The sequence below is a fragment of the Neomonachus schauinslandi genome, chromosome 7, assembly GCF_002201575.2.
Source record: "Neomonachus schauinslandi chromosome 7, ASM220157v2, whole genome shotgun sequence".
Lineage (NCBI taxonomy): Eukaryota > Metazoa > Chordata > Mammalia > Carnivora > Phocidae > Neomonachus > Neomonachus schauinslandi.
This window is the reverse complement of record NC_058409.1, coordinates 57,268,630-57,282,741: the sequence shown is the minus strand read 5'-3', so window position 1 is coordinate 57,282,741 and position 14,112 is coordinate 57,268,630. Positions and strand designations below refer to the sequence as shown.

The 14,112-nt window shown below is 38.6% G+C and overlaps 1 protein-coding gene across 2 annotated transcripts in view; it reads right to left on the bottom strand.

Moving 5' to 3' along the window:
• The window catches only part of JMY (junction mediating and regulatory protein, p53 cofactor), a 94,447-nt gene that overhangs the window by 16,867 nt on the left and 63,468 nt on the right, over positions 1–14,112 (bottom strand). For both annotated transcript variants that reach the window (XM_044916709.1, XM_044916710.1), the window contains exons 5-7: positions 5,423–5,588; positions 4,657–4,844; positions 2,033–2,119 (exon numbers count right to left, since the gene is read on the bottom strand). In XM_044916709.1, the coding sequence (XP_044772644.1) occupies positions 2,033–2,119; positions 4,657–4,844; positions 5,423–5,588 (441 nt within the window). The remainder of the gene's footprint in view (positions 1–2,032; positions 2,120–4,656; positions 4,845–5,422; positions 5,589–14,112) is intronic.

Sequence of the window (14,112 nt, the reverse complement as noted above, 5' to 3'; positions counted from 1 at the left end):
AGACATAGCGAAAGCAGGAACACAAGCAGGGGGAGTGGGAGAGAGAGAAGCAGGCTTCCTGCTGAGCAGGGAGCCCGATGTGGGACTCGATCCCAGGACCCTGGGATCATGACCTGAGCCGAAGGCAGACGCTTAACGACTGAGCCACCCAGGCGCCCCTCAAAGTTTAACTCTTTACATAAGATCTATATGAGGCCAACTATAAAACTTACAGAAGAAATCAAAAAAGATCTTAAAAAATGGAGAGCTAATTCCTTGTTTATAGACAGGAAGACACAATATTGAGGTGTCCATTATTCCGAAACTTAACCTATAAATATGATGTAATCCTAGCCAAAATTTCAGTTGCTTATTTTGTGCTTACTGACTAGCTTTGGAGCGGCAAAAGACCTAGATCAATATGACAACACAGAGTACAAAATTGACCCAAATATATTTAATCAACTGATCTTTAAAAGAAGAGCAAAGGCAATCCAATGGAGAAATGACAGTTTTTGTTTTTAAAAAAATGGTGTTGGAACAACTACACATTCACATTTAAAAAGAAGTTTAGCTACAGACCCTATACCCTTCACATACATTAACTCAAAACAGATCACAGACTTAAATGTAAAATAAATTATAAAGCTCCCAAAATATAACATAGGAGAAAATATAGATGACCCTGGGTTTGGAGAGGACTTTTTAGATACAGCACCAAAAGTACAACTCATGAAAGAAAGAAGTGATAAGCTGGCCTTCATTAACATTAAAATTAAAAATACCCCATATTCTGCAAGATATGCTGTCAAGAGAATGAAAAGACAAGCCACAATATGCTTTTTAAAAACCCTGATAAAGGACTTTTCCAGAATAAATTCTTAAAACTCAATAAAAAGAAAACAAACAACCCAATTAAAAAACCAGAAAAAGATCTGTACATAACCTCAGCAAAGAAGATATACAGATGACAAGAAAGCATTATGAAAAGATGCTCATTATCATACACCACTAGGGAACTGCAACCTAAACATTCATCAGATACCACCACATTCCTAATTAGAATGGCTAAAATATAAAACACTGACAAGGATATGGAGCAATAGGAACTCTCATTCATTGTTGGTAGCAATGCAAAGTGCTACAGCCACTCTGGTAGACAGTTTCGCAGTTTGCTACAAAATTAAATCAACTCTTACCTTATAATCCAGCAATCGTGCTCCTTGGTATTTACCCAAGAGATGAAAACTTATGTGCACACAAAAACCTGTATGAATGTTTATAGCAACTTTATTTATAAGTGCCAAAACATAGGAGCAACCAACATGTCTCAGTAGGTGAATCGATAAATAAACTGTGGTGTACCCAGACAATGGAATATTATCTGGCACTAGAAAGAAATAAACTATCAAGCCATGAAAATGCATGGAGAAAAAAAAAGGAAAGAAAATGGAGGAATCTTAAATGCATATTACTGAGTTATGTCAATCAGAAAAGGCTACATACTGTATGATTCCAATTAAACATTCTAGAAAAGGCAAGACTGTGGAGACAGTAAAAAGATCAATGGTTGCCAGGGGTGTGAAGAGAGAGGGGGATGAACACATAGAACACAGGACATTCTCAGGGTGGTGAAAATGTTCTGTATGATATTATAATGGTGGATTCATATCCTATCACTATACATTTGTCAAAACCAATAGAACACACAGCACCAAGAATGAACTCTAAACTATGGACTTTGGGTGATACCAATGTATCAACGTTGATTCACTGACTGTAACAAAGGTACAACACTCTGGTTGGAAGGAGAAGCTGTGCATGTGTGGAAGTATATAGGAACTGTCTATGTTATCTAGTCAATTTGTCTAAAACTGTTCTAAATAATAATGTATGCATATAAATGCATACATATTGAACTACATACATTCCTACATACATATATATGGAATTAATGCTAACATCTAGTTATTCACATTTTCTTATTCTCTATTCATTTTGAGACATGTAAAAATCAAAGTTTTCTTCTAAGTCTCCACAAGTCCAAACTTACTAGTTGTACTGTGTGATGGGTTCTATATTCATCTTCACTCCGAAGGCGCTGTTGGAACTTTTCATTGTGTTTTGCAATACAAATTTCCTATAAATACATAAAATGTGTTTTAATGTAAGTGAAACCTGAAAGACTCGGAACACCACACCAGAGTTTATTTAATTGGGTTTTAGTTTTAATCTTAACATGTACCTACATAGGGCACCTGGGTGGCTCAGTTGTTAAGCATTTGCCTTCAGCTCAGGTCATGATCCCAGGACCCTGGGATCAAGCCCTGTATCGGGCTCCCTGCTCAGCGGGAAGCCTGCTTCTCCCTCTCCCACTCCCCCTCCTTGTGTTCCCTCTTTCACTCTCTCTCTCTGTTAAATAAATAAAAATCTTTAAAAAAAACTTAAAACAAAAACATGTACCTACAATAGCAAAACACCAAGTAGGCCACGTTTGGTTTCTCATCTGAAGTACTGAAGCGGCAGAAACCAAATCATTAGGATCTAAAAAAATATTAACTTCTCTAGAACGTCTCTTTTCTAAACTTTTTTTTTTTTTTTTTGGACGGGGAGGGATAGAGCAAGATAAGAGTGGACGAGGGTATCCTTAGATAATCTCAAAGCTCTCTTTAAGCTCTGAAGTCTGTGGCCAAAAGATTCTAAGTCTTATTGTACTCTTTAAACTAGTCTGAGTAAAAAAGGATATACAACTCTTGGCTGAAAGTCTGTATTCTAAACTCTGATGGGTTAAATAACATGCTTTTGCTTGGAGTGGCTTAAACAGTATTATGAAATCTGTACCTTATGGTCAGAGATTGAGTGAAAAGGGACCTTAAAGATAAAAAAGTCAGAATGACCAAAATATATATATATATATATATATGAATGCTTATTCTAATCACATGAAAATAAAAACAATAATAAACTAGGAAATACGTGCCTCTTTACAAAATAATGCACTATCATCTGGCAACATTTAATGGCACCACGCTACGTCTTTTTCCCTCGGTCTTCCTAGAGAAGTCCTCCAGATAAAAAGATGGCCATTAGTTTCCAACACTCTCAAAACTATACCAAAAGATCACTCTTCTAACCAGAGAAAGTGATATTATGAATGACCTTTTAAGCCAGTGAACTACATTGTAAATAAAGCAACTGTGTTGTCTTTTTCATCAACACTGGGTTGACTCTATTGCCTAACAAGTACAGATCCTGAAATTAAACTGTTCAGGGCAGTCTCCAGGGGGATACCAAAGGTAGTATTATATATAAGTAACATGATATGGTGGTACAATGACTCAGGCTTCTAAATCACACGGACCTAAGACAGATTCCTACCACTGCACAGTAACTAGCTGCTTTTCTCTGGGTGATTTATTTAACTACGAGGAGCCTTAGTTCCCTTGATTACAAAATGAGAATATAGGTCCCAAGTCCCTTATTTTCAGATTTTAGAAATGTGGTATGTTGCATACACACTACCCAGTAACTCCAGCAGGATCCGAAAGAGCGCCCTAAAAGTAATACTAACATTTTTGCAGTGAAATATATGAATAGTCAAATTAAATGGGACTATGAGATGGACAACTTCCTCTCAGCTCAGGTCTGGGCTTGTCACCAAACCAAGTATGAGAACGCTTTTGACTTTTGGAGCTTTCTCGGCTTTAGGCAAAAGATTATTATCTCATTTGACTAGTGGTTTCATTAAAGAAGTTAAAAAATGCATAAAGAATAATGTTGTTTCTATTATTCTTCTTAAAAAGTCCAATCACAAAGCGCAGACTTCAAATCCTCATGGCATAGCCAGAGACCATCTTTGTTTTTTCAAGAGGAGAAGCAGGACATGATTTTCTTAGTCAGAACTACCCTTGGGTATGCAATTCTACTGTGGATATTGGATAAACCAAGCACCCTGTGACTGTGGGCATGATGACATGGAGACAAGGATTATAGGACGATGTCACATGGAGAGGTGTGTTTTTATCTTTTGTATCATACAGTTGATCTTCTCGTTGTCTTTCTTTTTAGGACTTAGTGTTTCTAGTTTTCTCTCTTTCCACCCATCTTTTGTCATTACTTCCTCCCCCTGCAGACCTGCCACCCCAGATGGTAGGCTTGGAGGGACAGGGGTAAGGATGGGACAGGACAAGACCACTGAGGGCCCCTGACTCTGTGTGATGTGATGGGTTGCAGCAGATCTGAGGCTGCTGGTATAAACAGGCAGATTCTCTGGGGGTGGCTTTCCCTACCTCAGATTTAGATTAATATATATGTAATTCCTTCAAGACTGAGGTCAGAACCAAGACTTCATTTAGAACAGCACTGGCCTCCTTAAATAATAAGGAGCCAGGAATTGCATTACATGGGATCCTGCAGTCATGCCCTTTAGCAGAGTCACCTTCAGGGTAAACAGGACATTATCACTGGCTGTTCTAATGTGTTTAACAGGGCAGCTCTCGGAAAACTATAAAATGTTAATATAATGGCTCGAGTATTGAGAAGAGGCAACTCTCACTTAGTTTTAAAACAAATATTAGTGACAAACCAGGTTAGAATTAGATATGGGTCAAGGACTAAGTAACGACTAAAAGCAGGATTTAAAATTAAGGCTGTCTATTCAATAAATACCTATTATACCTTTTTATTTCTGAGGTAGGCTTTCTTGGCTGAAACCCGTCCACGTCTTGCTTCTAGCTGGCGTGCTTTCTGCTGAAGTTTCTGTAGCTCTTCTCTCTGTAAGTACACAGATGCTGCCATCTCTTCCTTCTCCAGCATGGCCTCCATGCTTTCGTAAGTGTCATAGTATACCACTTCATCTCTCTTTTCTAGAACAAAACAGCAACAAGGGGTAGTGGTTAAGAGCATGGGCTATGGAGCCAGACAGAACATGGTTCTAATCCACTTACTGGTTCTGTAACCTCAGGCAACACCCCCCCGTCCTTATTTTTTCATTAGGACTCAGTATGATCCTATATGTCTTTAATTTTCTTTTTTTTTCTTTCAGTAAGCTCTATACCCAAGCATGGGGCTTGTATTCATGACCTCTTGAGCTTCTTTGTAAAATAGTGATTATTGGGAAATACACCTTCTAGGGTGAGTGTGTATAGGAAGTGCTTAGCAGTGTGTGGCAGGCAGTTAAGTGCTCAATAAATGTTAAGTATCATCCCCAAAACTCAAAAATTTTCTGGCTGAAACAACCTAACAAAAGTAAGCATTTTACATAAGTAATACATAGTTGCATTGCTGAGTCTACCTAATGACTTGACTTTAGGAGCTCCTCTAAAAGGTTTTATGTTAAGACTTTTTTAGTCTCAAAAGTTTCAAGAAACATAGCTGACAAATACATATATTTTCTCTATGTTTTCAATTTTTTCTGGATTTCGTGGTTGAATGCACACCGTACCCGATATAAGTCTTTTGATGCTTTCCAGTTGGGCTGTCAATAATAACTCTTCACACTTCAGGATTTCAAACTGTACCTCATACAACTGAAGTTGCAGATCATAATAATCAGCTTCTAATTGATCCAATCGGGCTATGGCTTCTGTACCACCCTGCAAACTCTGCATCTGTGTGAAAATAAAATAAAAATATTTCTAGCTGGTGGGGACAAGAAAAAAAAAATCAAGTTAGGATTAGAAATGAATACTAATCATACAGCATAAATCCATGAATCAACTGTTCCAAGAAAAAAACTTAGAGGCAAGAAGTAAAGATGTTTTAAAAGAAAAATAGTAATAATTGAGACATAAAACAATTTTGGAAATAACTAGGCAAACATGGTAAATTAACTTATATTACAGATCATCTTTAGAATCCATTATTCTAATTATTATGATATAAATATTAAAAGTATCCTTTCTTCTCAAAAGTAGATGTGCTAAGTTATTCAGTTTTCTTTTCCATATATGAAAGAGATTTATATATGGATGAGTAAGATTAAGCCATACTGGGATAGTTACAACCAAGGGATAAAAGTCTGGTTTCCCTACACATCCAGAGATGTGTTGTGCTCCATGGTCACAGCCTGGCTAGGTTCTGGAATCTGGTGAGTGGGGAGCAAGGAGAGTGGGTGTGAGGAGAACATGACAAAACAGATTTTCTAGAAATCCCTGCAGTCTACTGATAATGATAACTATTAGTATCTTTAAGTAATGCACTCAGGATCCTATATCCACCCTAAGGTGGGACTCAAGATTTCCAAGCATGTCTCATGAAGTGGTAGTTGGTCAGGCATGAGGTCTGCTTGGTTGCTCAATCGGGTTTTGGTCCTGAAAAGACAGGGAGAAGAGATTTTGCCAGGCATTAGCAGGAAATTACTATCAGCAAAGTATGCTTCAGGTATTAGTCCGCAACCCCATTATTTCCATGAATTCCTACTTGGCTCTATGGAGGAAGGTGGCGGTAAGAAGGAGCTGACAGAATGGCCAGCAGTCTGTGAAGTACAAGCATGTGAGAGTAAAGCATCCTCCCAGAACATTTCTTCTAAGAATATAGTGCTACCACTCTGGCAGTTTAAAGATTCATGCTTAGAAACTCCAGGGGCCCCCTGGCCCAGGTACCAGTGTGCCCTGGGGGAACTAGCAACATTGGTGAGGAGGCCCTGGCCTCAACTGGCACCCCAGTAAGTGACTACCAAAAGGGTGGAGGAGGAACAGAGGAAAAAGGGAAATGTTTTGGGAGCTCATGGAAGGGGTCATCTGGGGATCCCAGAATACTAAGGAGATAGTTGGCTGGTACTCTTGGGACAGCTGTGACAGCAAAGACAGTTCTTATGGCTGCAAAATAATCCTTTCTGTCTAGTGAGGTTGGCGAAACATGCTAGCACATAGAGTATGTTTTAAACAAGAGTCCAGCCTTTCCTTTACATTCTACTCAACACAGTCTTACCTAAAGACTAGAATATATATATATATATATATATATATATATATATATATATATGTATTGTTTTAGCACATAATTTCAAGTTCCTTTTAAACTGCAAAGCAACATGGGGCGCCTGGGTGGCTCAGTAGGTTAAACATCTGCCTTCAGCTCAAGTCATGACCTTGGGTCCTGAGACTGAGCCCTGAATGAGGCTCCCTGCTCAGCAGGGAGCCTGCTTCTCCTTCTCCCTCTCCCTCTGCTCCTCCCCCCAGTCATGCGTGCACACGGCGCTCTAATAAATAAATAAAATCTTAACAACAACAAAAAAAAACCTGCAAAGCAATAGCTGGGCTGTGATCTAAATGTCCAATGGTACACATTTAAAAATAATCAGGTTAATTAAATACAATGTTATTTAATAAATGTTATAAAAATATTATATTTAATGAATTAGAAGCCAGAGATTCTGCTGCATTAGGAAGTATTTTATGACTGACCGACAGTAAGTATAGAACCACAAAAGGGTTTCATTATAGTGGCTTGTAGAGAATGTTGACAAAATGAAATCCTGCTGTTTCTGAAAATAGGAATCTAAGTTGTGATTTCTTTCCTCAGACTCCCAGTCTCACTTTAAATTACTAACAACCCTTTGCATACTGTCTTGGGTCTCTTATCCAGCTTTGGAGACTATAGCTCCAGAATCCATAATCCTGTTATCCACACCACACTTTCTGTGCGCACCGCATACAAACACGTGAAATATGTAATTTTAGAAGCTTTATTTTCCAGGGAATTATAATCAGTTAAGATAAAACCTTAATATGCATTGGTCTAAAAACCTTCTCGTAAGATCAGTTCCAGTGACAATATCCGGGTAGAGATCCAGGCTGTTAGCTCCACCTTCACTATCTTTAGTTCTCTCCAGCTGGAAAGAACCATTTATGTGCCATGTTCGTAACACTGTGCTAAAGCTTCCCCTAGCACTCTCTAAGTTTGACTCTCTTGTCTAATACTTAGGCTAAGGAAAAAAGTTGAGAGCCCCCTGCTGACGTACCTTTACACAGTCAGCCAGTATCAAGTATCAGACTGAGAAAGGACGGGGTGTTTCCTTACAAGAAGTGACCTCACCCCCACCTTTCTGGTTTACTGAGTTCTATTCAAAGCAAGGGACTCCAGAGGTGGATCTGCCATGGCGAGGTTCAAAAAGGACAAAACCTCATCAGAGGCAGAAATGTAGACTAAGGATCTGTTGAATCCCAACCTCTGAGAAAACAAACAATAGGGCAGCGGTGGGCATCAGGGTAAGTAAAAGGGTTGTAAGGACTCAGGAGAGAGGACTTTTATGGGATAAGCTAAGGAGAAAGGGATTAAGAGACAAATCAGGGAAATCTGGAAGGACAAAACTGTCCTCTGAGGTTATTTAAACTTTAACAGTGAGGCAAAATCCTCAGTCAAAGACATGCAGAGATATGGGAAGGCTATGCTGTACCAAATCTCTTCCCTGTATTAGCTATAACTTCCAGACTGATTTTTTCCTGGCACCTACTTCAGCTGACAGCCACAGAACTAAGGGAATGGGAATCCAGAGTGAAAGGACTACTATTTCTGGACAATGGAGCAGTGCAGAGAAAGTAGGTGCCACAGTTGGGGCACCTTTTTTATGCCCGAGGTCACTGCTTCCCTGGGCAAGAAGGAAGCCTAGAAAGTAGGTTAAGCGCTCAAAGGAGACAACAGAATGCCAATAAAAACTCTGCTACCCTGAAATTTTACTTAGCTCAACTTTTACCTTCTGAAAAAACAAACTTAAAAATATATATATATCTAGTTATTATTTGCGAGAGAGAATGCATGCACGCAAGAGAGGGTGAGAGCACATGAGCCAGGGGAGGGGCAGAGGGGGAGAGCAAGAGAGAGAATCCCAGGCAGACTCCCCACTGAGTGCGAGCCTGACAAGAGGCTTGGTCCCACGAACCCAAGATCATGACCCAAGTCAAAACCAAAAGTTGGACACTCACCTGACTGAGTCACCCAGGCGCCCCCTGAATAAACAAACTTTTGCTATCAGGATATCAAGACCCCAAAACAAACTGCCTTCCCACTGTGACCCAGCGATAATACCAGCAACGTTGGAGCCTGACCCAATTCTCCCAATTCCTACAAGAATGGCCTTTCCACTAGACAGAAGAAGGGAGGAGCATTCTATTAAGTATAAAAAAGGAAATAAAGCAAAATGTTTTTTACAGTAAATCTAGCAGGAAAATTAAGTATGAATCAATATCCATACATCCACATGAGTACATCATACACTACTGACCCCACTGATCATTCCCACCAGGCACATTAACAATAATGGTTTTCTTGTGTACCTATTTTGACAATAGAAAATCATGACACCAGACAAAGCAATTTATACAAACTAATGTCCCTGTCCTGCCTTTCACCCTACTGTGCTAGGTAAAAACCTCATGACATGTGAGGGGCTATGAAAAATAAAGCTTTCAGTGTATCTGTGGGTGGAGTCATTCATTCAAAAAATACTCACTGGGCACCTGGTGCTGTTTGAGTTACACAGAGTATAGCAGTTAGCAATAAATGAAGTGAGGGGTCAAAGAGTCATCATGAAAACCACGCATAGAACAAGAGAAATAACATTAAAGGAAAGCTCAGCAAGCTCTCAATCAAGACTAGCCCTTTTATTACGTGGAAAAGATAGTACATGAGAAATGGTACCAGATAAACCTGAGTATAGAGTTTCCACCAATACCAGCTACACAGAAGGAATTATCTGAAATTCCACATTTTAGAAATCTTAAAAAACTGAAAACAGCCTTAATTTCTTTGATGCCAAAACCTAATCTTATAATCCATTTGTAGGAAGATAGGATCTGAACTGATGTGAAGCCCTATTTATTCCATTTAATATGTTTCATTATTGGAAAAGTAACACTTGTCTAGAAATTACATACCCTAAATTATCTAAAATATGAAAAACTTACAATTCTAAAACAGATCTGAGGGCGCCTGGGTGGTTCAGTTGGTTAAGCATCTGTCTTTGGCTAGGGTCATGATCCCAGGGTCCTGCCAGCATGATCAGATCATTATCCTATGGTCCTGCTGAGCGGGGAGCCTACTTCTCCCTGCCCCCACCCCCACTCATGCTCTCTCAAATAAATAAAATCTTAAAAATAAATAAATAAAATAGATCTGGCCTCAGGGGTTTCAGATAATGGCTTATAGGCTTGGAATATAAAGGGTTATGTTCGAAAATTAAATGAGACAATATATAAAGCACTAAGTATAGGGTCTAAAACATTTAAAACTTTCCTATTACCCTCCTCCCTCTCATGCTCTCTGTCTCTCATTCTCTCTGTCTCAAATAAATAAATAAATAAATAAATCTTAAAAAAAAAAAAAAACTTTCCTATTTATTTTTTTGTAACCAATATCAAAGTATATTTAGATGGCTAAAACAGAATTTGATAAGTAATATAAATTAAAACTTTTGGGGCGCCTAGGTGGCTCAGTTGTTAAGCGTCTGCCTTTGGCTCAGGTCATGATCCCAGGGTCCTGGGGTCGAGCCCCGCATTGGGCTCTCTGCTCGGCGGGAAGCCTGCTTCTCCCTCTCCCACTCTCCCTGCTTGTGTTCCCTCTCTCGCTGTGTGTCTGTCAAATGAATAAATAAAATCTTTTAAAAAAAAAACAAAAAACACAAAAAACTAAGAATGGAACCTAGCTTTTTGTACTTAGGAGACTTTGAAATTTCTGGCATGCAGATATGGAACAGACTCTATTTATTAATAAATTTAAAATAAAAAAGCAGCCTCTCTGCCTATACAAGCACCCCAGCTGCCCTGCCTCTGTTCAGACCCTGTCCACCACATCAAAGCTCCTCACTGTTGAAACTTTTTGGCAAGGCCCATTTGAAATGCAACTGTCTTATGCATGGGAATTAATTTTTCCTATCTTTGTATTCCCTTCCTTGATACTTGCATAATAATGTCTAGTATTTATTGCGTTCTTACTTGACATGCAAAGCATTATGCTAAATGCTTTATAGGCATTAACCAATGGAAACGTAACTTTCCAAAAAGATCTATACTAATCATATTTTATAGAGAGGTTAACTAATTTACCCAAGGTTATGTAAGTTAGAGTTTGCAGAATCAGGATCTATTCTGTCTAATAGTAGCCACAAGCTGCATATGGCTATTTAAATATAGATTAAATTAAAATTCTGTTCCTCTGTCACATAAATCACATTTTAAGAGCTCAACAGATATCTGGCTAATAGATATACTACAAGAAAGTGCAAATATAAAAATTTCCATCGTTGTAGGAAGTTCTATTGAATAGCACCGTCTAGATACTATAAATGTTCAATATATACTTGATGACTTATGTAAAACTGACATGGGGTAATATAACCTTAATCATATTTTAGCTATATGCTTTTAGGAGAAAGACAAAAGGGACACCTGGGTGGCTCAGTCGGTTAAGCGTCTGCCTTCGGCTCAGATCATAATCCCAGGGTCCTGGGATCGAGGGCCACATCGGGCTCCTTGCTCAGCTGGAAGCCTGCTTCTCCTTCTGCCTCTGCCTGCCACCCCCACTGCTTGTGCTCTCTCTCTCTGACAAATAATAAATAAATCTTAGGGGGAAAAAAGGAGAAAGACAAAAGTATGGATTATAAGGAAGTACCCTTAGGATTGTTACATATTCAGCTCATATATGTATATCCATAAAGATGACCTCAAGGAATCATTTTTTAAAGGGGGGGTGGAGTGCCTGGGTGGATCAATCAGTTAAATGTCTGACTCTTGATCTCAGTTCAGGTCTTAATCTCAGGGTCGTGAGTTCAAGCCCCAAGTTGGGCTCCATACTAGGTGTGGAGACTACTTAAAAAAAAAAAAAAAAAAGGATGGGTAATGGTTAAAATTCTCTGCCAAGACAAGAAAGCACATTGATATATTTTTAGAAGCTTCAGAAGGACAGAAGGACTGTCATCCAAAAGAGTTTCCTGGTTAATTCCCAGTTAGCCAGAGAACATGGTTAATCAGAAGATAACAGCAAACATTAAATGAGATGTGATTGTATTTTCTGATTTGTTTCATGCTAGCACCTTAACAAAATCCCCTAATTCAATTAATAATCCTTACTTTAATAACACTTCTAACATATATGCTACTTCTAACCATGTGTGATTTTATATATTCTCATCTTGTTCAATGTTTTAAAATATATCTGATATAACCTGTAAATAATACAGATTTGAAACTCAAACTGTACTCACATAGCCAGATTGTGCTATTACTTTTGTGTATGGATTGGAGGGGAGGGAGTATACTATTCAAAGACTGGAGTGAAGTAGCTGCAACGAATTAAACTTACCCTTGGTTCTTTCAAAGGTATTGAGCCAAAAAGACACTAATATATTCAGGAGTTTTTGATGGGGAAATTTCAATACCAGTGGCAGTCTGGGATCAGAGGTTCAGGTATAGATGATTTGGGAACCTACAAAATTTGTGTGCAGAGCTGTGTGTACATGCATATTTCTCTTAGTATAGGGCTCCTACTTTTCAAATTCTTTTTTTTTTTTAAAGATATTATTTATTTATTTGACAGAGAGAGACACAGCGAGAGAGGGAACACAAGCAGGGGGAGTTGGGAGAGGGAGAAGCAGGGGGAGTTGGGAGAGGGAGAAGCAGGCTTCCCACTGAGCAGGGAGCCCGATGCGGGGCTCGATCCCAGGACCTCGGGATCACGACCTGAGCCGAAGGCAGATGCTTAACGACTGAGCCACCCAGGCACCCCTACTTTTCAAATTCTTAATGGGGCAGGAGTCTGTGACATAAAAAGGGTAAAAGAAGGACTACAATCAAGACCCAGGAACATTTAAAAAGAAGACAGATTAAAAGGAATGGTACATACTCTTAAAGAATATTTAAAAAAGAATTTATTTTTTAAGATTTATTTATTTGAGAAACTGCACCCGTGTGTGTGTGTGTGTGTGTGTGTAGTGGGGAGGGGCAGAGGGAAAGGGAGAAAGAATCTTAAGCAGACCCTGCACTGAGTGTGGAGCCCCATGCAGGGCTCAATCTCACGACCCTGAAATCATGATCTGAGTTGAAACCAAGAGTCAGACACTTAACCAACTGTGCCACCCAGGTGGTCCATAGAAGTTAAAGAATTTAAAAAGCAAAGAGAATTTTGCTTATGTAGGTAAAATTTGTCAGAGTTACCTTGAAAGTTGTGTTTCAAGTTCAGCACTATACTCATGGTAAATATTACTAAATATTTTTAAATTTTTAAAGTATTTTATATTGTCACACCAGAAAAAAGTTTTGTTTTTAAAAAACCCAAGACATAACATACTGACATTTTTTAAAGAACAAAAGTTTCCCCATAATTTAAATCACAGAGTAGTACTGTATTATAAAGCCTTCACTGGGAAATCGTTTGTTTGGGATGGGCTTAATAATGCATTTTTACTCTGCTTCTCATGAGTAATGTGGTCACCTTAAATTAATGCTAATAAAACTGGTACAGTACATCACAATACGTACATTATATACACTCAAGCATAAACCTGGTAAGAATGACTGACAGGTTTACCAAACCCTTTGAAGAATTCAAGCACAATCCAGAACATTAAGAAGCAGACTATTAAGGTAATGGGGTGGCCCCAGGGAAAATGACCCCACAGATAAAAATCCCAGACTCTTGGGGCCCATTTTAGCCCAGCCCTTCTTCTACCACCCTAGACCAATTCCAGTAAGAACAATGTTCTTACAATAGCTAATAACCAGAAATCTTACCCTCAAGCAGTTCTTTTAGGTACTCTGTAACTCAGTGTCAACTGGCTAGAACAACAAAGCTAGTACATGTGAGGAAGACAAAGAATGGTTCTCTACTTCACAGGCAAAAAAAAAAATGCTAGGATTTAAAAACAAAAACCTAACAAAAATGCTATGATTTTAAGTTTTAAAAGTTCTGGAACTTAAAAATCAGACAGCTAGTCACATAAGGGAGAAAGCTAATCAGGAAAAGGAGACTGCAGTAGAAATGCTACAGGGGAACACAAGTGGGACTGAAATCCTTGCAAAGAGATGCTGAATATAGTGTGAAAAAGTTCTAGGACAAGACAAGTTACAATTTTACCAACACTAGTAGCAAACAAAACCTAAGGGTAAAAATCACAATTTAAAATTATTAACAAAAGACTTC